The following is a 24,587-nucleotide window of genomic DNA, read 5'->3' as shown; positions in this document are numbered from 1 at the left end:
TATCAATTACAATAGACATCTCATGCGCTGATGATGCGCAGTGATTAGCACTCGGAATACAGATCATCGTTTGATATTTTAATCCGTGGAAAGGTTAAAAAATGATGGAGTTTCGTAAAATTCTTATATTTCACAAACGGTGTGATCAATTGTCAAAATTAAAAAAGTATATGATAGCTGATTTATTCTTCAACCACCCCTGATATTTAGTTATGTTTAGTTGTGGCTTTAAAATACATAAACAATTAGGTTTCCGACAATACAGTTCTTTCAGGGATACCCTGTAGAACCTTGAGAAACTCAATCATGCCACTGACAGTTTGATTCTTGAAATAAAACACATATGTTCAACAAGAATGATTTTTTGTGTCATTTTTCTTTTTGTGATTTTCAGATTGTGGTGATAGCGATATTAACCTTTCAGATGATACCGAGTCATGCTACAATCTCTCCTACCCTGTGGATGGCCTATTCCCAGGAGATTTTTATTGCTTTTGGGATATTTGGGTACCAGATGGATTCCGAGTGTATGGTGACATTATATATTTAAGAGATGTATCTGTAAGATTATCTTTTTTCATACTCGGACCAGAAGACTACCTTCTTGATTTTGTGGCAGATGGAAGTCATTTGCGTTTGCAAATGTCTCCAAGTTCCCCATTGGCACAACCAGAATTCTTGTTGAAGCTATCATCAGCTACAAATGAAATGGGTAATTTATATTAGAATTGAATGTTAACGGTGTGTTCTAAAAAGGATAATTGGCTGATTGACTGCCTCATTGCTTCATCATTCACAAGCTTGTACATCAAAAATGGAGAACTTTTTTTATTTTTTTTATCTTTTGACATTGTATGTCAGGCAAAATGCCTTTATTTACTTAAATACACTATAAATATTACAAAAAAAAAAATATTGCACTACACATAATCCATATATATTAGATATTATAAAACAAATTTACATATATAATAAGAAAATCAAAATAATTTAAGCAAACTGACAGAGCCAAGAACAGACACGGAAGTCATCCAAGTATCTGTTCATCTGCGATCAACTAGCTAAAGTCATCGCAGACCAAACCTCTCATACGAATTTCCTGCCTAAAGAGGAACAGAAGACAAGGATGACCCCCGTATCTGAATTTGCCAATGCACATTTTGCCAACACATATAACATAATTGATATATTTTGAACGAGCACTGGTAATGTCATTATGATAATTAAATAAAACATTTTCAACAGAAAGCCTAAAGTTCTTACCAAGCCTTTGTGTAATAACCCTGTTAGCAAATTCCCAAATAGGAGTAGTCTTAATACAATGAAAAAAGAAGTGCTCTGGATGATCAACAGCATTACAAGAATTTCACAAATTTGTATCTTCTTTCTCCATTTTACATAATAGAACTTTTGTAGGATAAATGTTATGAATAATTTTCCAATTAAGTGAAATAAGCCTGGCCTCACTGGTACAACATGGTATTGAACCCCAAATCTTTTCCCAATTAAAATTGTAATGGAGATCTTGGTATCAGTGACAAATCTGTTTTACTCATTAAGGGGGTACTACACCCCTGCCCAATTTTGTGCGTATTTTTGCATTTTTCTCAAAAATTATAGCGCATTGGGGACAAGTAAGATATGTATATTATAGGGGCAAGGACTACAACTACTGTAATGGAAATTTTATTTCAGCACAGGCAACAGTTGTCGAGTTACAGTCAAAAATGAGGGAAAACCAATATTTGATGAATAAATCAATAACTACTTGCTTTGAGTTGCAGAATTTTCATTACAGTAGTTGTAGTCCTTGCCCCTATAATATACATATCTTACTTGTCACCAATGTGCTATAATTTTTGAGAAAAATGCAAAAATAGGCATAAAATTTGGCAGGGGTGTAGTACCCCCTTAACCATGTGAAATAGAAGAGTTGAAAATGTTTGTTTTGGATTTCACGAAAAAAGCAGGATATGTGAACAGTAGTGTATCAGATCTTAGATTTACGTATTTACTGAGAACAGGGTGTGGTGAAATCAGACCATCCACCGTGCCATTAATATTTTTTATATGAACATGTTTGGTAAATAGAAATGGATAACTATTGAGGCACACATGGACTATTCCCGATTCCAGAATAATAATTGTTTAAAATGATATAGTGCTGTATTATTCTGGAATCTGGAGTAGTAAGGACCGCATGGCCTATTTTTTATTTTTTTGTTTAAATATATTTTTGAACAATGAGCTGCCAATCTGAAAACATGGGTGAACAATTTTGGAAAATCCAGTTCATAACTTTGCAACCAAGTATTCAAGAGACCTTGGGATTCAGAAACAGTAAGTGTAGGTACTGAGAAAGTTAGTAATGATAGTAACTCAATTGTCAACATTTCTGGCTTTGGTCTGAGTGGATCAGATTGGGTCACATGATGTCAGCTATGGTGATTGGACCATATACCGGTATATATGTAGATAGATAGAATACTAAAAATTAACAAAAAATCAAAAAACTGCAAGCTACAGGGTGAGTCAAAAAAAGTGCAATAGAGAACAGAATCCATTTTTACTTAAGAACCGAGTTGAACTTTTTAGGTTTGAAAACATTTTATATATTGTATATCCATCAGTGACTTTATGTGAAAAAATTAAGGAATTAGCAGTTACCGTTTTGTTTTTATGACACATTTTATAGCGCTACCCAATTTTAATGTTTGTCCAAGAGACATCTAAAATTTGAATGTGAGCCCACTATGTGTAAGGTAGATTTGGAACAACTGCCATTTTCTTAACCTCATTGGCATTAAAATAAAATGGAGCATCCAAAGTGATATTGCCCTTGGTTTTGTTTAAGGAGAAGAAACATTATTTTTTGTTATTTTCACTTTACCTTTACTTTAAAGATGTTTATTCTCTATCAAAAACATACAAATTTGCAGGCGGGGTTTTCAAATGTCAAAATGAAATGCGCAAAATTGAAATGGAGTGAATTACAAAATATCCAGTAAGTTGGACATATTGGGATTAAAAACTGGAGTTGGAGTCGAGTGAGGTATGAAGGACTTAAAGTAATGTTAGAAAGTTTGTTTGAACAGAAAAAAAGAAATTAAATTAACACAAAAATTAACCTTATTTAAGTTAAAGTCAGTTTCAGCTATGGTGCCTTTACCGCGCACTGTGTGCTCTCATTCAAAATACATGGTACCTCGTGGACAAATAACGAAATTGGGTATCGCAACAAAAGGACTCATCAAAATTAAACGGTAGTTGCGATTCACTTCATATTTTCACAGAAGGTGTCCATTGAGTGTAGCATTTATAGAATCTTTCAATATTGGGAAAGTTCGATTTGGTTCTTACATAAATATCGATTCTTTGCTCTATTGCAGTTTTTTTGACTCACCCTGTACATGGATTTTTTTATTGCTTTTTTTGACCACTTTCTTTCTATTTTAACGTTTGCCTGACACCCCAAAATATACACTGATCACATAATTATAATTTCTTTATTTTTTTGTTTATGTTTAGATTTCCTCCTCTGTGACAATGGATTTCAAGTTCTACCAGATGAGACCTATACATGTGATGGAATACGACAATGTCAGGACGGTAGTGATGAACCATCATATTGTGGTAAGTCAGACAGTAGTGTCATGAGGGGAACTGGGGAATGTAAATCGTGTCAGAAGGGTAGGGCCAAATCTGGACCATATCATAGACATGTATTTTACTGCCAGCTTGTTTTGGCAAGGGAGTCAAGGGGTGGAAGTCAAGGATCTTGAATAATGAACATTATTAAATGTGATTACAGTTCTATATTTGATTTTTCTAAAGAAGGATGATTTTTGCATCATGTATTGTATGCATAGAACAAGGCCAAGATTGACTGATGTATGATAGCTATACCTATGCTACATAATGTCAGCTCTGAAAATAATCAAGCAAAATCAGTCAGAAGCCAGAAATATTGATTTTGAGATATAGTCAAACAAAGGAAATAATTTCTTCACTTTCTTATTGTTTTGGAAACCCTTCAACTGCTTATCTTTGTAACAATTTGTCCAATTTCAATGGGATTTTCTGCAAAATGTAGCTTTGCAAATGCTTATACATCAAATCTTATACCCAACTTCAGACTGATTTGGCTTGATCACACCACATATGCACTTTTGCACACCAATGTTTCACATAAACTTAATATTTACATTTTTTTGTATTAATTTGTCCAGGTTGTGGTGATCATGAACCACTAATCTTTCTGGATCCCCTATCTGGCGGAGAGTATCTGTTGACATTAAAGAATTACCCAGCCAATTACTTCAATTCAACACAGTGTGAGTGGACGATAGTACAAGCCCCATATCTAGCTGACTGCTACCTGTATGCAGAATTCCTGGATTTCTGTTTAGCAAGAGAAGATTACCTATATGTGAGCGCCAACGGAGATTTTGAAAATGCGCTGAGATATACCAAATATCGGATTCCACCTGGTTTACTCTCATCAGAATCTATGCTTATTACATTCACCAGTGATGAAAGTGAAAGTGATGTAGGATTTCTTATTCGATTCTCAGTTATTTGTGGTGATGTAGGTAAGAATTATTGAATGATGGTTTATTATATTGTTGAATGATGGTTTATTATATTGTTGAATGATGGTTTATTGTATTGTAAAATGATGATTGTTTTGTTGAATGATGATTTATTGTATTGTTGAATGATGATTTATTGTATTGTTGAATGATGATTTATTGTATTGTTAAATGATGATTGTATTGTTGAATGATGATTTATTGTATTGTTGAATGATGGTTTATTGTATTGTTGAATGATGATTTATTGTATTGTTGAATGATGATTTATTGTATTGTTAAATGATGATTGTATTGTTGAATGATGATTTATTGTATTGTTGAATGATGGTTTATTGTATTGTTGAATGATGATTTATTGTATTGTTGAATGATGATTTATTGTATTGTTGAATGATGATTTATTGTATTGTTGAATGATGATTTATTGTATTGTTGAATGATGATTTATTGTATTGTTGAATGATGGTTTATTGTATTGTTGAATGATTGTTTATTGTATTATTGAATGATGATTTATGGTATCGTTGGTAAAGGGATGGATAGTACTTTCAGTGATGGGAGTTGGTATATAGCAAAGCCTGGCATGCTAATGTAGGAGTGCAGTAACATTAAATGCCCAGTTATATAAAGGTCATGCACATTTTTTAACATTTTGAATTAAAAAAACACTACCCAAAATGTTTTATCTGGCAACTTTTCTAACCTTGAAAACACTGTTGAAAAACAAAATTTTCAGCTAAAAAGGGGTGTAAATATTGATGTTCCAATCAGAAGTAAATCTGGTAACTCCCATATTCAGATTCCTGTGAGTCTCCACTTCATTTTGATATATAATTTATACTGTTAGTCTTCCATTCTAAGCATCTGAGAACATGTTACATGTATTTTCACACTTAAAAGTGTACTTTTCACTTTCCTTTTTTGGTCAAACCTTAAAATTAAAATAATCTGTTCATCAAATTTATTTTTAGTCAATGGGTGTGGTTTAGCTTACAAGCACTTAATTTGATTGATTCCTTGTTGTCATCTTATTGGCGATAGATGATAGCAGCTGCATTGTTGTGAAACATGCTTGTTGAAGTGGGCATATGTAGCATGTTGTAGGTGTATGCCTATAGTGTGTAATACGTGCATACAATCACTTTACCTGCAATTGAATTTCTAAACAAGTTTTGCTTCCGCTACACCCCGCGCTACGCAAAATTTTAAATAATTATTTGCTGTGGTGCTGTGAGCCATACCCATAATGCAACTGTGCAGGTTATTTTATATCTGGTATTTTGGTTTGTTTGATTTTCTACAGATACTGATACCTGTGATAATGGAATTGAGGTTCTCCCTGCCGGTGCCACCTGTAATGGAACTGTTGAGTGTAGTGACCTAAGTGATGAACTTTATTGTCGTAAGTTTATATCATTGTTGATTCTAAACAAGCAAAAGAAAATAAAGCATTAAAAATTAGTCAGCCAATCTTGACAGATTAATGAGGAAATACAGTTATCTAACCCCCTGCATGTTGCATAGTATTCCAAGTACAAATGTGGTTGTTGTAATTTTTGGCTCCAAGCTTGCTTGACAAGCCATCGTGATCGCGCTAAGTGGACAGTGTATTTTGCTTCATATTTCGGCCACTTCCGATGGTGCTTTTTTATGCTAAGGTTATTTCTGTGTGCAATATGTGCTTTTAAAATTGAGTTCTAACTTTCTAAAAGTTATTTTTCAATCGATTGCACTCCATATTGGTTTGAAATGAGGTGGGGAAAGTAGTTATTTTATGAAAGAAAAGTCCGAAATCGTCATGAGAAACGAGCAATTTCAATCGCTTTGCTTAGTTCCCTGTGTGTGCTAGAGATTATTTTGGTCTGTATAATTTTAAGTTGTGAGAAGATGACGGAAATAGACGGATTGCACTATTTTTCTTTGGCAAGTCAAGTGCACCTGTTATCTGAACACAGATCGAAAAGTCATGCAAGCTGTTCGTATTTCATCACGCTCTTTGTAGATTTAATTGTTAGAATATAATTAAAAACAGTAAATTAAACCATATTGTGGACATGATTCTGAGGAAAAATTATATTTTCAATGGGATTTACCCCTCTTCGCAAAATTGAAATTTTTTCGTATTTTTCTATAGCAAAAACAGTCTAAATAAATGATGTTATGTTCCACTTTGCCCAACAATTTTATACTTCAGAATATCAAAGATTAATATGTTTTCTCCTGAAAAACAACATAGTTTTTAGGCCAGGACTTCTTAAGAAATTCAAGACCACGGTTTATTTGATCGATGTTACATCGACTGTGCCGACCAATCTCGCCATTTTTGACTGTTTATTTTGGTTTCACCACATCCACACAGAGGTCATGACCTTACGGTGCATTGATTGATCATATTGATTCTGATTGGACGGTGCCAAGGTCATCACAGTTATGAATGAATAATTCATAAGGGGGTGGCAGAAATAAAAAAGTTGAAATAAAATGTACATAATTATTGAATTAAAATGTGACTGAAATTAGTGGTTTCAGAAATCATTGATCATGTTGATTGAAAGTTGCCAAGTTTAATGTTTTACTCTAGGCTGTGCAATATTAATCATGAGCTAAGTTTTTGAGAGAAATCAAAAAAAGGAATGTCAAGCAATCAATGACAGCCCGGGGGGGGGGGGGGAATCACTTTAAAAAAATATTCCCCAATCAGAAAAAGTTACAAAAATAATAATAATTTGACCCGATTGCTTCCGGAAATTAGTAACAACTGTCGTAGGGGCATGAAACTGGGGTGGGTACAGTCAACATTTGGAGTCAAATTTTGGAAGGTCAATTTGGGGTCACCAGGGGTCATCTGAGGTCAAATTAGTCAAAACTATCGTATGGGTATGAAACTTGGTGGGTACCGTCAACATTTATAGCCAAATTTTGTGAAGGTCATTTCGGGGTCACCAGAGGTCATCTGAGGTCAAGTTAGTAAAAACTGTCGGATGGACATGAAACTTGGTGGATACAGTCAACATTTGGAGTCAAATTTTTGGAAGGTCATTTCGGGGTCACCAGGGGGTCATCTGAGGTCAAATTAGTAAAAACTGTCGGATGGGCATGAAACTTGGTAGCTACAGTCAACATTTGGAGTCAAATTTTGGAAGGTCATTTCAGGGTCACCAGGGGTCATCTGAGGTCAAATTAGTAAAACTGTCGTATGGGCATGAAACTTGGTGGGTACAGTTAGAGCCAAATTTTGGGAAGGTCATTTCGGGTCACCATGGGTCATTTGAGGTCAAATTAGTAAAAACTGTCGTATGGGCATGAAACTTGGTGGGTGCAGTCAACATTTAAAGCCAAATTTTGGGAAGGTCATTTCGGGGTCACCAGGGGTCATCTGAGGTCAAATTAGTAAAAACTGTCGTATGGGCATGAAACTTGGTGGGTACAGTTAGAGCCAAATTTTGGGAAGGTCATTTTGGGGTCACCATGGGTCATTTGAGATCAAATTAGTAAAAACTGTCGGATGGGCATGAAACTTGGTAGCTACAGTCAACATTTGGAGTCAAATTTTTGGAAGGTCATTTCGGGGTCCCAGGGGTCATCTGAGGTCAAATTAATAAAAACTCGTATGGGCATGAAACTTGGTGGGTACAGTTAGAGCCAAATTTTGGGAAGGTCATTTCGGGTCACCATGGGTCATTTGAGGTCAAATTAGTAAAACTGTCGTATGGGCATGAAACTTGGTGGGTGCAGTCAACATTTAAAGCCAAATTTTGGGAAGGTCATTTCGGGGTCGCCAGGGGTCATCTGAGGTCAAATTAGTAAAAACTGTCGTATGGGCATGAAACTTGGTGGGTACAGTTAAAGCCAAATTTTGGGAAGGTCATTTCGGGGTCACCATGGGTCATTTGAGGTCAAATTAGTAAAAACTGTCGGATGGGCATGAAACTTGGTAGCTACAGTCAACATTTGGAGTCAAAATTTTGGAAGGTCATTTCGGGGTCACCAGGGGTCATCTGAGGTCAAATTAGTAAAAACTGTCGTATGGGCATGAAACTTGGTGGGTGTAGTCAACATTTAAAGCCAAATTTTGGGAAGGTCATTTCGGGGTCACCAGGGGTCATTTGAGGTCAAATTAGTAAAAACTGTTATATGTGCTTGAAACTTGTTAAGTACAGTCAACATTTAGAATCAAATTTTTGGAAGGCCATTTCAGGGTCACCTGGGGTCAACTGAGATCAAATTAGTATAAACTGTCGTATAGGTATTAAACTCGGTGGGTACAGTCACTAATTAATTATAGCCAAAACCTTATTCAGACAACACTATTCTTGAGATTGGCTTATGTATTTTGATACATTTTGATCAGTTTCGGTCCATTTGGACCCATTTCTATTTAATTCCACCAGATTCGATTCATGTCGCTAAATAGTAATTCCCTAAATTGATTGATGTATTCTTGTATGCTCTGCAAATGAGATAGCTACCAACCAACCAGATGTACCCATTGAATGTGATCTGTCACATTGCACAATCGACTCCAAGAACAATTACTTTCACTGTCACCAAAAGCGCAGAGCCACAGCGCCATTGGTGCTCTTGTTCAGGTGCAAACTGCATCACAATTTGTTTCTCTTTTGCCAACTTTTTCATTGCCAAAATTCATAAATTTAATGATTTATCCTTCACTTTTAAGTTATTTATACACAAATTAATTTTTTTTACACTTTCGCTGGGATCACTGAAAAGGCCTTTCAGTATTTTTGATGGTGTATACTTGATGGCAGAGAAGAACAGCACTTGTTTACATTTTGAGAGCGTACACAGTGTAAACACAGAAGTGGGGCTCTGATTGGCTAGTTCAATTGTCCCACAATCGTAACAACATACCGGTAATTTGAGTAGCCGATTATATGTCATTGCATTGGTTGGCGCAGAGCGGTGCTCATGAAGGGAACACAAAGTGCCGCATATGTCGCTCATTAAGAGGGCGCTCACAGCAATCAGATCAAGAGAGTGCTGTTCTTTTATGAAAGCCAGTGTAACATTACATCAAGGTGTTTGAAGTGTATAGTTGAAATGATATATTTACTTGCACAATTCTTTAAAACTTACGTATAACATAAATGTCATCCCTTTCAAGCACTCATGCAAAAAGAAAATGTAAATGTTTTTTGTAAATGTGACTAATTCCTAATGGAATTACCGACATTTATACAGTGTGATATTGGTAGTCTACAGTGTTTTTATTAATGATAATCATCATTATCATGTAATATATTGATTTCAAGTGAAAGGTCCTATTTGTCTCATAAGCATGTTGAAATTAGGAGTTCCAACTCAGTGTTTTTCCCAAGATATCATCAAAAAACTGCCAAATTAGTCAAAACTATGGTATACCACAGTTTTTTGATGATTTCTTCGGAAATACACCGATTTGGAACGCCAAATTTCAATATGTTTATGAGAAAAATATGAGCTTTCTTCTGATACCCAAATCAGCATTTTGATGAGGTAAAGTGGGGGATGAGATTTTCAATCAGGTTACCCAGCTTTAACAACACCGTAATCATTAGCACCCATAATGTTTTGAAACAAATCATGGGGTCCATTTTACTAAACTTTTAACCATTTGTAACTTAGGTAACCGTTCGTAAAGTTACGAATACCCAATACTAGACGTAACTTTACGAAGGGTTCTTGTAGTAAATCCCAATTACTTACAAAGAGTACCATTCGTAAGTATGTTTAGTGAAATGGATCTTAAGACTTGTCGTAAGTTACAAATGATTTTGAGTCTTACGAAGCTTCGTAAAGTTTAGTGAAATGGACCCCAGATCAGATAAGTGAGTACATGACTTCTTTTGTATTCATAAAATCACATTTGATATTTGCAGCACCATGTGAAACAATTCCAGTGGAGGAGTGCCTCATGCTTCTTCCCTATAACCGGACATTTTATCCTGATTCTCCGGCTAACTCATCAGAAGAAGCTGTCCTACTCTATGACTACTATCAACAAGAGATCACTGACTGTTCTGAGGATGCCATCATAATGCTGTGTGCAATAGTGTTTCCACCGTGTCCACATGATGCTGATGAGGAGAGGTTATGTCAGAGTTTCTGTCTAGAAACTACGGATAATTGTCCAGCTCTATTTGATTTGATAGGTTGTGAAGATTTGCCTGTTGGTGAAGAATATTTCTGTGCAGTTGCAGAAGGAGGTATAAATATCTGCCTTAAATGGCACTCCCCATAGGCAAAATAATCACCCCCTTCCTTTGTACAAACCATACGTTTGTGAGATCATATGTGATGCCATCAAGCAAAATCAGTCGGAACGTGGAAATATTAAATTTTCAGTTTCTTATAGGCTAGTAAAAAACATTTACAAAGCTTTATTTTGCAGAAAACCCCCATTGAAATTGAACAACCAGTGCCATAGATATGAGCAATTAAAGAGTTTTCAAATCAGCATGAAACAAAAGGAAATATTTTCTTTGTTTGGCTACATCTCACAATTAGTATTTCCGAGTTCCGACTGATTTTGCTTGATCGCATTATATCAAAACTTTATGGTCTGCATAGGTGATGCGAGATAAGAAAATGGTGCCTTTTTAAAATTTCATATAGCCTCTTCTTTTGGCCTTCTCAAATTACCATCTCATTTTTGCCTCAAAATAAAATGTTTTCCTCTTTTTTAATCCTTTCTCAAATTACTCACCCAGGTCCACATGTATTGTATATTTTCATATCAAGTTTGGTAGTGATGTAAGTGCGTATTTCACTGATGGCAGTATCAAATTGTACATGCTAACCTTTCTAGCAGAGCGTATAGATTAGCATACAAACAAAGGCGGTTAGGTGGCGCAACAGCATTAAGGCACTGACATCAGGTTATTCCAGTTGAAATCCACACTACCCCTGTGGAAAATTTGGAAATAGCTTCCACAGGGGGAGTATGTTTTTCAAATGTAATTGGTCCAAGCTAATCATTATGAATCCCATACTCCCCCTGTATTACCTATATCTTCCACAGCTGATGTAAGTATTTCAAATAGAAGTTATCCATTTGCCTCTTCTATTCAAAACTCATACTCCCACTGTGGAAGACTTTATCTTATTCTTCCATAGGGGTATTGTGGATTTTAAATGGAATAGCCCATTGCAACCAAACATGAGGTGAAACAAAGTATATCGAGGGCCTAGAGCCAGAACCACCTATGTCCATTTGTTTTCTCAATTACCTGTTACTCATTTCGGCGGACGGTTAATTCTGCCCTCCATAATAAATGTAAGTGACTTTGGCGTATATGCATGGTCACTTAAACAGTTAGTTAGATGCAAGTGACCATGCATATACCCCAAAGTCACTTACATTTTCTTATGGCGGGCAGAATTAACCGTCCATTTGTTACCGAAATAAGTAACATGTAATTGAGTACACAAATGGACATAGTTGGTTCTGGCTCTAAGCCCTCGATATATATAAAAAATAATACCACTGGACCTTTTTTTTTTCAAGATTATAACTGTGCTTGCAGGATTAAAACAGATTCATAAATTAAATGATCAAAAATGTCCCTCTTTAGCATTTTTATGATTTTTTATAGTTTGCTTTACTTGTTTTTGCTTTCTTTTTTTTTCAGTTTTAATGTTGATGTAAAATTGTTTGTGTAATAGCCCTGCATGTTATTTATATTTATACCTTGTCATCAGATATCTTTGAAACGGGTTTATGCGGTACCCGTCCTGCATTCAATCCATCAATTCGTGTAGTAGGAGGAGAAGATGCGCCCCCTGGATCATGGCCCTGGATCTGTTCATTGGAGAGATATGATGACCATTTTTGTTGATGTACATTGCTCAAGGGATGGGCAGTTACTGCAGCCCACTGTGTGTAAGTATACAAATGAAGAGCTTGGTTCCAAACCACGTTTTCCCTGTGCGATATTGCAATGGGGTTGTGATGCTATAGGTATAGTAATTTCAGTTGGATGCACCATTACAAAGCAAACAGTGGTTGGATGCACAGTAACAATACTGTGTGAGGCCCTTGGTTCCCAAATGAGAAAAATAGTCTACATATTGTTAAGCAGCATTGTAGTGGTAAATAATGGCTTGTTGATAGTACAACTCATTGTTGCTAATGTCAAACTTGTCAGAGTAATTGTGATTGTATCACACAAGTTAATGAGAAACATGTGGTTGTGGACTTAACATGGTTTGGAAACAATACAACATGCATTTTCTGAGTAGAAGTGTAAACATTATGTATTTCTGCATACCTAATGTACTCTGCAGCACTATCTAGTTTGATTTTATTGGAGGTGAGGGTCTTTTAGCCCAAATTAATTTTAGGATTTTAAGCTAGTATTTGTTTTGCTTTAAAAATGAGTATGTGATGTGATCAAGCAAAACCAGTCGGAAGTTATAGATTTTGAGATATTTTCAAACTAAGGAAATAATTTCTTCCCTTTCCTATTGTTTCGGAAAACCTTCAACTGCTCATGTCTTTGTAACAATTTGTCCAATTTCAATAGGTTTTTTTGTTGCAAAATGTAGCTTTGCAAATGCTTTATACATCAAAGTAGAAACATTAATATTGAATATGAAACTTCTGGCTGATTTTGCTTAATCACACCACATATAATCTTCTCAATTGATTTATTTTTTTCTCTTCTTCAGAGATAGTGGTTCTACATTTGGATTAACAGCCAGGTTTGGTGTTTACAAACAAAGTGAAAATCTTCCATACGAGCAAACGAGGGACGTGACAAGAGTGATAATTCATCCCGCATATACCTATTTTAATGACCGAAATGACATAGCACTTTTGCAATTGGATAGTCCTGTTCAATTCTCTGACAATGTTAGACCAGCATGTGTGGCTACTGATTTAAATGAACTTGCTACATATACAAATTGCATGGCAGCTGGCTGGGGACGAACGCTCGAAGGTAATTGAAGTCTTGAGTTCCAGATATTCCTGGTTCTGGAGAAGGAAGAATGTTGGTGTGTGTGTGTGGGGGGAAGGGGCGGGGGAGGGTTTGTAAACTGTGGCAAACAAGGACACACATGAGAAAATCTGTGTGTAACAGCGGATGCACATGCAATCATGCAATACAGTACTGGACAGTGTTATTAGATTGACTGCAACTGGGACAGGCCCCACTTGCATAGTGAAATTTATGTTAAAGCAATTAAATTCAAATGTATGTGTCTGGTTTTGGAAATATCTGCCACAGGGGGAGTATGAAATGAGCACAGCTCTGTTTGAATTTCATACACCCGCTGAGAAAGATTTAACCTGAATCTTCCCCTGGGGAGAGTGAGTTTGAAAGTGAGCTGCTAATGTATTAATTCCATTTGAAATTCATACCCCACTGGAAGATAATTTCCAAAATTTTCCACAGGGGTAGTGTGGATGTTAAATAGAATAACCCAAATACACATCAGTTGTTAAGAAGTTCATCTGATTAGCATGGATTAACTCCCCTGTCTTGACCCCAACGCTAACCCAAATCCTGAACCCTACACACTAATCCCTAAGCTAATCATGACACTTAATCCTGAAGTACTAGCTATAGAAGGCTTCAATTCTAAGGTAGTGTTTGAATAGGATGCAGCATCACATTAGGTAGCCATTTACATCACTCTTCAATAAAGGCAGACGTAAGAAACTTCTGATTCTGTATTTGGTAGAATAGAGATGTTTAATAGCCATTTTATACATGCCAAATAGGCTAATTTATAAAAAGTCCAGTATTGATACATTATAGTGAGTTTTGTAACAAATTGGTAGGTAGAAGTTGTACAAAGGGGCTAAGTTTTAATTTTCTCAAAAATAGTGAAAATTTATGCCATTCCTAAAACTACTATTTTCAACTTAAAATTAATACCTTTACAGGTGATTATTATTTTTATGGACCAGATGATCTCCAGCAAGTGAATGTTCCACTGATATCATCAGAACACTGCAGAAGCCCTGATTTCAATTATGGTTCTAGAGTTACAGATGAAATGATCTGTGCTGGTGTTGAAGGAAATGATACATGTCAGGTATGTCTATAGGTCTCTAGCTCATTCATTATTTAGGTCGTACAAAGGGAAAAGAGAGACCTTATGGCATCACAAGTATGTGTCCATCAGTCGGGGGAGGGGGTCTGTCAACAATTCTGTAAGGCTTTCGGTTAAAATTTGGTCTCATATGAACAGTTTAAACATAAACATAAACAATGCGATTTATAAAGCGCCTTTTACAAAATTAGGCAAAGCACTAAAAGAGAGAAAGACAAGAAAGGAAAAAGAGCTAATTAACTGTCCATGCCCCTATATGTGCCCATTCAGCAACTTTACAACAAGCAAGATGTGATGCTAACACTAGCAATTTGAAACTGCACCTGATGAAATGCACACTGACGCCACTGCCACATCAGGGTGAAAAATGGTTAAATTAGGAGGGTTATCAGCTGATGTCAGATTATTAGCAGACTATGATGAAATGGTCAGCAGAACATGATTACAGTCTTTTATTCAGTGCGGTGAAAGAATTTAAACTATATGTGACCAGCTCCAGCAAAACCTGGAACAAGTCGCCAGACATGTTTTTGAGTTATAGGCCTTTAAAGATGACATTCCCATAAAAAAAATGAAATTTTGGAATTCTTAATTTACATGGTATTTGACCTTGGGACTAAGTGGACTTTCAAATCCTTGAAAGTACTTATTTAATAGAGGTTTATTTAATCAATAATTGACAGTTGAAATATGATATTCTCTATTCAATCTTGCGTAAAGCAAGCAACTACTTAGCCCAACACTCAGAGTAGCAATGTGGCAAAAATATCAAGGTATCATTTACAAAATTATCCATATCTTGAAAAGAATTTATGATATGTATATAATTTTAGTAACATTATATATCTTATTGTCCCTTGCTTACATTTTTATTCAAATCATGAAGTGTTCTTGGTTTTGTCGGAATTGGTCACATATTTACTCCCTGTAGGCCTATCCTGTATTCATTTGGTCCATTTGTTCTGACACCATTTGTGATTATATCTTGGGTTCCACAGGGTGATAGCGGTGGTCCACTTGTATGTAAAGATGTCAATGGTTTATGGCATCTTGTTGGGATAACTAGCTGGGGCTATGGATGTGCTGTAGACAGACAGCCAGGGGTCTATGCAAGAGTAGCATGGCTTCTAGACTTTATAGAGGACACTATTACTGGATTGACAGGCAGTAAGTTGACAGAAACAACTAAATATTATATTTCAGTTTACCTGAGATTTCCATTTTGAAGAATATATAATCTCAGAGTAGTGGGATTTTTATTATTTGTAACGCAAATAAAAGAAAACGGCGATACGTGCTATTATCATCAAATGTGGTGTTTGTAGAGGAGGCAGTGTTATCCCGTTTACACACAGAGAAGTCAACTTCAATTGTGACATCAAATTCAGATTGTGATTACAGATTAGCATGAATTATTTATTGGCAGGGTGTTTACACAGTAGACGACTTCATGTGAATGCAGGGTTGCCAAAAGATTTCAGCCCGAATCGGGGGTCAAATAATCGAAAAATCGCCCAATTTTTCTCTTTGCCATTGGTTTCTATGGGGCAGGAAACTATCGGAAGTCGCGGGAGCCAATGTTGAAAAGTCGCCCAATTTTTTTCTTAACCATTGGTTTCTATGGGACAGGAAATTGTCATAAGTTGCGGGAAAAATCTTCAAAAGTCGCCCAATTGGGCTACCAAATCGCGGGTTTGGCAACCCTGTGTGAATGATTGATGTATGACCTTTAGTTTACTTCTATTGACAATGTCCTTTTTTGACCTTTTGGAAGGTGTTTCTAGAAGCAAAGTGTCATAGATTTTGGAAAGTTCTCGCCAAAATTTTAAGTAATTTAAGTTGCGCCAAAATGTCACTTTTATTTGCCTAATGAAGCATTTATTATATGTCTTCATTACAGCTGGATTATGTAGACCGGATCAATTTCAATGTGCAGATGGAACATGCACACCAAGTTGCTGGGATCGTTGTGACTTTGTAAGACAGTGTGCTGATGGTAGCGATGAACTAGATTGTGACTGTAAGTTTGTGTTCTCAAATATATTTGATTATATATAGACCCTATAATGGAAGACAGAGATAAAAAAGACTAGTTTGCATCTGACATCATGTCAATCAAACTCGAGCATGGTTTGTTTACAAGTGTCGTGATGATATGAGTTGCCTAGGTTGTGACTGTAAGTTTAGTATTTGAGTTTGTGTTCTCAAATATATTTGATTATATAGACCCTATAATGGAAGACAGAGATAAAAAAGACTAGTTTGCATCTGACATGTCAATCAAACTCGAGCATGGTTTGTTTACAAGTTTCGTGATGATATGAGTTTCTGAACACGGCGGTAAAACCGGGCGCTTTATTGTTAATTTTGCACCTTCAAACATACAAACAATCTCAAAAATTAGGTCTTTATAGTAGGAAACTTTCTTTCCCAAAGGCACCATGTCAACAATGCCTTGAAAAGTTGCTTTTTGCTTTGTAAAAGTATGTAATTTTTCGCCATTTTCTGCTATTCCTTTTCTCCGATCGGCACCAGATAAATCGACCTTCCTTTTACATGCTATTAGCCAATCAATTGCAAGGATTTGATTGACAGTGACGTCAGACGCAAACTAGTCTTTTTTATCTCTGTCTTCAATTATAGTATGGCATGTAGTATGTATATGCATTCCTTGATGCAGTCAAGTAGAATAAAATTTGTTGATTTTCTCAAAAACTGCTTAATATATGCAGGAATCTATTATGCTAGTTGGATTCCTTGCATCATTTCCTTTCTGGAAATATATGTTTATATACTTATCATCATCATGTTAAAAAACAATATCTAAATTACTGACTCGAGGAAGGCATACAGAGTATAGCAATTGGAATGGCAGCCATCTTGGATCTATGGGCTATGTGTTTCACAATGACCATTCTGTGTTTGAATCATGTATTGTTCTCTAAACTGCATCTTCACTGGAATCTATAGAGGACAGTGTTGTTTATACACACCCACAACCAAAGCATTATATATCAGCCAATTACAGAAGAGTTGTTAGAAATGTATGCCCAGTATATTGAAGGTTCTAATCAGTACAGGAAATCAACTTCATCTATTTTGTATACATGCATATACAAGGATGGCACATAGTCATGTGCTATGTAAGAAATAATTGATGCTACTACTTCAATACATAAATGTTTTCCTCGATTGACTAATTTTGCTTGGTTAGATCATAACATAAACAGTGCACAAAAGAACTAAGGTACCAGTTATGTTCACTGATTTAAGACCTCATTTGTTGAAATTGGTTAAGAATGAAAGAAACGGTGATCGAACTAAAACCTAAGGAAGGAACCAAAACTTGCACTTTATTTTATGTTCTCAATGAAAGCATGATTTTAGTTTTAATGCGCTAATAAATAGAAATCTAGTTCTCTTGTTCGAGAATGCTCTGTACAATATACTACAAATCAATAGGGCATGCAATGGAGCAAACTGCAACTTTTGAATTTTCATCTTCCTTTTTTAGTTTTTGGATCATCATGTCTAATTTTTTGAACAATTTCAATGAATGAGGTCTTAAATCCGAGCTAAAAGATGCAGCTATTGGCTGCTGGTTCCAATTTTGACATACCTGTCTTTGTCTAGGATATACAGGGGTGAACATAACTGGTACCATAATTCTTTTGCGCACTGTATTTAAACCCTTTCAAAAATTAAAGGCCATGGTTGTTTCACAAAACAAGACAATTGCATCTGAAACTCTTAAATATTTTCTCAGGAAACTCTAAAAAACAGAATTATATCAAGGAACCATTATTAACTCTCTTCACGCGGGTGTCGACTGCAGACGACAAGTTTCAAAAAAAATTTTAAAATTTCAGAAATGTGAATTTTCATGACCATATTTGGAATCAGCATGAAAAATGCATTAAAATGAGTACAAACAAGCCTAGTATTGATTCAGTAGTTCTTAAGATAGCTTTTGATATTTTGAGAAAATACCTGAAAACTTGGACTTTTTATGTTGAAGCCTATGGCTAGCATGCAGAGCATTAAGCATAAACTTTCTTTATATCACCGCACATAATCTTTCACTATTTTTTGCATTGTAGATTGTGGCACTGATCCCGAAATATGCATTTGTGATGAAATCACACCCACCTATACACTGACATCAGCAAATTACCCAGCCAATCACCCATGGTCTCCTGAGTTTGACATCACCTGTCAGTGGATAGTTACAGCCAAATCTGGAAGCAGAGTCTATGTGGAATTCAGAGACTTTGACCTCGTTTATTATGATTCATGGCTCTACTTTGGATGTAATGTTAACAACTGGAATGAAGTTGCTTTGACAGGTACCAATCTACCATTGGACTTGGTGTCACCAGTTGGAACTAATACACTTGTTATCACCTTTGTTGTGGAAAGGTACTCAACTCCAAGGAGAGGCTTTGATTTGGAACTTTCATGCACTGATGACGGTATGTAAACTCTACATGTATGTGATATGATTTGGAACAATCTGCCATTTTCGGTTCGCTCTGCCAAGAGCTTGTGTAGTTTCAAAACAAATTTGAAAACACATTTGTTCCAAAGTGCTTTTAATTGACTCTTTGCATATCATGAACTATACAACACTGATGAACTGTTTTTGTTATTAATTGTTATAATATGTTTGTATCATTGTACATTGGTTGTTTTTTGCAAAGCGCCATGAGCGTCTCTCGACGGATACCGGCGCTTTATTAAGTGTACATTATTATTATTATTATTATTTATGATCTGATTGGAGAAGATATTTTACAATTCCCATAATGTATTTCTCCCATTTTAATTTCCCATACTGATTTGCTACTAGTGGAACATGGGTCGATAGTGATAAAAATTACCTCAATGAACAGAGCACTTCCAGAGCTTGCAAAATATGTTATTTTTAAGGAGTCATTTTAAAGAAAATTTGAACAATGATGCTGGTATTATCTTGTTTGCATCTTTAGAAGGGGTAGACATTTGTATAATGGTATTAGAACATCAGCAAAAAGACTACCAAATGACAAGGGAATTTTCAAAAAACTTTTTTATCTTGAAATGTAAGGTACAACTCATATTATTTGGCTAATTTAAATTAAAAATATAAAAATATATGTAAATAGCGCCCTCAATTTGCACACAAATGTACCATAAATTTACAGTCAAATGCCATGTCTTCACATGTCACTGTCACTCACAAAAAACAGATAGTCCTACCATCTAACTCTAGAGTTAAACCTACTATAAACCTTGAGGATGAGGGAAGGGTTGATAGAAGCCGCTTTAAACTCTATAACCTATTGTTGAAAATACTTTTATTGGTATACCACACTTTGTATTTTGGTTTAAGAGCCATTCCCTTTAATATTCAGTTGAAAATATGTGGGGGGGGGTTATATATTCAGCTGCAATCAAACTTCTGATCTCTATACCAGCATGATCTTTGTAAAAATCCTTTTTATGTGCAGATATAGGATTCTACATGTTCAGTGGCGTATCAGGGTCAATTGTCCAAGGTGGCAAAGATATTTCCTGGCATGATTTTGGCTTTGTGTTACCTTGACAATGGCATGCAAGCAATTTTATGCTATTTTAGCCCAAAATGAAGGTAACATTTTGTGTTTACTGGGCCAATTGAAATATTCTTTTTGTAAGTTGGTTTTAGGGGTTGGAATTTTTGTTTTGGGGGTTGAGTTAGCAAACAAATTCATTTGGGGGTTTAATCCCCTTACCCTCTCCCAAGACCACAATGATCTACATCACTAAGCCACAAATTAAGCAGTTCAAAAACAAAACAAAACACTTAAGACTGAAAATACATCCATTTTGTATTCTTGCTTTTGAAAATAATATCTTCTGCAGATTTCTGCACATGTTTGAATGGTTATGAAGTGATCGACGAATCTATGTGGTGCGATGGTAGAATTGACTGTACTGATGACAGTGATGAACGATTTTGTGGTAATGTATCAACCTATACTGCACCAAGAGAGTATCCTTACACTTGGAAAAATGATCACAATTTCAAAACTGAACCATATTGGGGTAAATTTAGTTTTGTACTAGATGTACTATCCAATCCTGCACATTATGACACCACAATGAATCCAATATGACCTCAAGAAGTAAAGTTACAAGCAATTGAATAGACGAAGGCCCAGTTTTAAAAGTGACAAATTGGCCTATACAATGCGCAAATGATTCCAACAAGCGCATCAAAGAGACTACACACAGTTTCTTCAATGAAGCCTTATTAATTTTATTTGTCAGCTCTTTTGTTTCAGTTTTCTTTTGTTCCTTTTGTTTTGAATTAAAGGCACACACAAATTAGCCATTTATCACTCTCAAACCAGATGTCTAGTCCGTGAAGTTTTGAATAGGCCAGTGTGTCACTTTTAAAACTGGACCTTCGTCTAATCAAATGCTTGTAACTTTACTTCTTGAAGTCACATTGGATTCAATGGGGTGTCAAAATATGCCGGATTAGATAGTAAAAAGTTACCCAATATAGTTCAGTTTTGAAATTGTGATTATTTTTCCAAGTGTAAGGATACTTTCTTGGCGCAGTATATGGTCAATTCCAGCGAAAGCGGGACAAAATTCTCTCTATGTTAACTTTCCACTTTAAAATGTCATTAATAAAGGAAATCACGTTATTGATGGAGCATATCATGCCACGTCCAATGTGCTCTCTTTGTGCATATAGGCCTTTACTAGCAAGTCATACCAGGGGACAAGTTATGATAGCTTAAATGAATTGGCGTTACCCACTAATTCAAAGATAAAGCACCATATATGTCATTGAATGTCCTTCAATCAAAATGAAATTATTACCGTTAGAAAGACGCTTGCATGATCTCTCATCATATGTAAAACGATTGAATTCCACCAAAGTTTGTGGACTCTAGAGGCCATTAAGTCAATTTGGCTAATAATTTTGTTACCCGCGTATCAAAAATAAAATGATCGTTCTGAAAATGTTAAGTGAATATGCCATAAATGACTATATCATGAAACGAAGTTTCGCTTCTATAATTCTGAGGTCCAAGTGATTATTTTATGCAAATACGCTTTACCCATAAAATTCCATAAAATCAAATTTGACGTTACCCACGTATCAACTGTTACCCACGAGTCCAGCAAATATAATTGCCATAACTTAAATTAACATTTAATGACTTTGGACACTGAATTTAGTTTGACAAGCGCTTAAAATTGTAAATCGTAAAAATACATTCACCGCTTTAAAAAAGAATCTACGACGGTTTAAACTTTTGTTACCCACGAATACCGAATAGATGCTAACCTTGAAAAATAAGGAGATTGTTTATTTTAAGTTTAAATCAGCACATATTCAAGCCATGGGTATGCTATAATTTTGACAGTACTTACAGTTTATACACCTAAGAAACGCAAAACCCCAAACGGTACTATAGTACTTATAGCTTTACCCACTTAATTCGGCGTTACCCACGAATCCAAGGATTTACTCAGAAATTATATGTTTCTTATGCATCTTAACATTTTGAAAACATGCGAAATAGGTTCCAAAACAGTCCTGTTTAATAGCGTCCTCTTGAAGGTGTACTGAAGCTGCATCATGAAGTTTTGATTGATTATCCTAAATTACCATTTTTTGGGTAAATGCAATTGGTTAGAAAAACGGGAATCATTGAAACACAATGGAGGAATAACCGCATGGTGGTTTCCAACCTTCTGTAATATTTTCTATTTTGCCGCTTACCAATACATACCTTCAAATATGTGTTACCCACGAACATTTTGGTTACCCACGAATCCCTACTTAAATTATAGTTAACAATGTATTGATAGTGTTTTAGTTCGTAGGAACTGTCAAACACGAGTTAATTACGTTTTTCAAAGTTGAAAATCTTTTAAAAACCAGATTGTCTCAGCATCAGGGGAGCTGGGCGTTCATGTGCAGCCAAGTCTGGGCAATTATCCTATCATTTCCACTTGAGCCATATCAAGTCCTCTTGAAAGTTTATGCTATTGATTTGGGTCATGGTATTGGAATGATGTAGGAGTTGTTGTGTTGTTATAGCAACAATCCCAGATTCCTGGCCATTCAGTTGGCACTTTAGTGGGGTGCAGCCAATCAGGTCTCTGCTTTAATTCCATTTCCTTTGATGTGTTCATACCTTTCTTAGTAAGCCACTTGCATTTGCTCCTCCGATCATGCTGGACCAAAAAATCCCACCCACCCTCCCAAATTAGTTATCTCATTTGTCAAAGATGCTTCAATAAAAGTATGTCAAATTATGCTACTCTCTGGTTTGTCTGGAGTTTCTTCAAATCCTGAAGAATCTCGCCAGTAGATTGTCTCCACTTTCTACTATGCTGCTTTGTCTGGAGTTTCTTCAAATCCTGAAGAATCTCGTCTGTAGATTGTCTCCACTTTCTACTACGCTTTGTGTTGGCTTTATAAATGCTTTGTCTGGAGTTTCTTCAAATCCTGAAGAATCTCGTCAGTAGATTGTCTCCACTTTCTACTATACTGCTTTGTCTGGAGTTTCTTCAAATCCTGAAGAATCTCGTCTGTAGATTGTCTCCACTTTCTACTACGCTTTGTGCTGGCTTAATAAATGCTTTGTATGGAGTTCTTCAAATCCTGAAGAATCTCGTCTGTAGATTGTCTCCACTTTCTACTACGCTTTGTGCTGGCTTAATAAATGCTTTGTATGGAGTTCTTCAAATCCTGAAGAATCTCGTCTGTAGATTGTCTCCACTTTCTACTACGCTTTGTGCTGGCTTAATAAATGCTTTGTATGGAGTTCTTCAAATCCTGAAGATTCTCGTCTGTAGATTGTCTCCACTTTCTACTACGTTTTGTGCTGGCTTAATAAATGCTTTGTATGGAGTTCTTCAAATCCTGAAGAATCTCGTCTGTAGATTGTCTCCACTTTCTACTACGCTTTGTGCTGGCTTAATAAATGCTTTGTATGGAGTTCTTCAAATCCTGAAGATTCTCGTCTGTAGATTGTCTCCACTTTCTACTACGCTTTGTGCTGGCTTAATAAATGCTTTGTATGGAGTTCTTCAAATCCTGAAGAATCTCGTCTGTAGATTGTCTCCACTTTCTACTACGCTTTGTGATGGCTTAATGAATGCTTTGTATGGAGTTCTTCAAATCCTGAAGAATCTCGTCTGTAGATTGTCTCCACTTTCTACTACGCTTTGTGTTGGCTTAATAAATGCTTGTCTGGAGTTTCTTCAAATCCTGAAGAATCTTGTCAGTAGATTGTCTCCACTTTCTACTACGCTGCTTTGTCTGGAGTTTCTTCAAATCCTGAGGAATCTCGTCAGTAGATTGTCTCCACTTTCTACTATGCTTTGTGTAGAGTAATTTATGCTTATTTGAAGTATCTTTTTAGCTTGATTGTATTTGTCAGTGGATTATTTCATTTATTAATATTATTTATAGTAAATTGTGGCTGACTTTTCAATAATTACCAGAATATAGGGATTTAAAGATTTAATTCATTAATAGAGTTGGCATTGTTTCTTCTTTTGGAGATTTCTGTTTATTTAATAATTGCGTTATAAATTTTGTTTTCCAATTCAATCCTCTGTTTGTTCCAAAGAGGTATCTGTATTTGCTTAAGATGAAATTTGGTTAAATGTGATACAGAAGTCAATTCTTGCATGTCCAGCCTGTATGGTTGGCTTGTTGTACACATTTTCCCAATAATTCTTGTATTGTGTTATTAATAATATTTATTGGAAGATAAATAATTTAGTATGGTTATCTGTATTTATATTATGTCTTAATTGCTATGAAAGTGCTATGAATCTATCATTATTTATCTCAATTATATTTATGTATATGAATATAAAATTGTTATAATGAATATAAAATTGTTGAATGGTCATAAATAGCTTAATAAA

General features: G+C 35.5%; 2 protein-coding genes across 2 annotated transcripts in view; both read left to right on the top strand.

The window, feature by feature from the left end:
- The window catches only part of LOC140154473 (uncharacterized), a 29,940-nt gene extending 16,539 nt beyond the window's left edge, over positions 1 to 13,401 (top strand). The window contains exons 13-19 of the mRNA XM_072177041.1: positions 395 to 712; positions 3,529 to 3,633; positions 4,230 to 4,592; positions 5,899 to 5,997; positions 10,475 to 10,801; positions 12,297 to 12,477; positions 13,266 to 13,401. Coding sequence (XP_072033142.1) covers positions 395 to 712; positions 3,529 to 3,633; positions 4,230 to 4,592; positions 5,899 to 5,997; positions 10,475 to 10,801; positions 12,297 to 12,433 — 1,349 coding nt within the window. The 3' untranslated portion in view covers positions 12,434 to 12,477; positions 13,266 to 13,401. The remainder of the gene's footprint in view (positions 1 to 394; positions 713 to 3,528; positions 3,634 to 4,229; positions 4,593 to 5,898; positions 5,998 to 10,474; positions 10,802 to 12,296; positions 12,478 to 13,265) is intronic.
- The window catches only part of LOC140155312 (uncharacterized), a 110,486-nt gene continuing 99,289 nt past the window's right edge, over positions 13,391 to 24,587 (top strand). The window contains exons 1-6 of the mRNA XM_072178099.1: positions 13,391 to 13,537; positions 14,488 to 14,639; positions 15,656 to 15,824; positions 16,558 to 16,677; positions 18,758 to 19,129; positions 20,541 to 20,639. Coding sequence (XP_072034200.1) covers positions 13,507 to 13,537; positions 14,488 to 14,639; positions 15,656 to 15,824; positions 16,558 to 16,677; positions 18,758 to 19,129; positions 20,541 to 20,639 — 943 coding nt within the window. The 5' untranslated portion in view covers positions 13,391 to 13,506. The remainder of the gene's footprint in view (positions 13,538 to 14,487; positions 14,640 to 15,655; positions 15,825 to 16,557; positions 16,678 to 18,757; positions 19,130 to 20,540; positions 20,640 to 24,587) is intronic.

Source organism: Amphiura filiformis, chromosome 6 (genome assembly GCF_039555335.1).
Source record: "Amphiura filiformis chromosome 6, Afil_fr2py, whole genome shotgun sequence".
NCBI classification, from domain to species: domain Eukaryota; kingdom Metazoa; phylum Echinodermata; class Ophiuroidea; order Amphilepidida; family Amphiuridae; genus Amphiura; species Amphiura filiformis.
The sequence above is the reverse complement of the archived record's forward strand: the minus strand, read 5'-3'. Positions and strand labels throughout refer to the sequence as shown.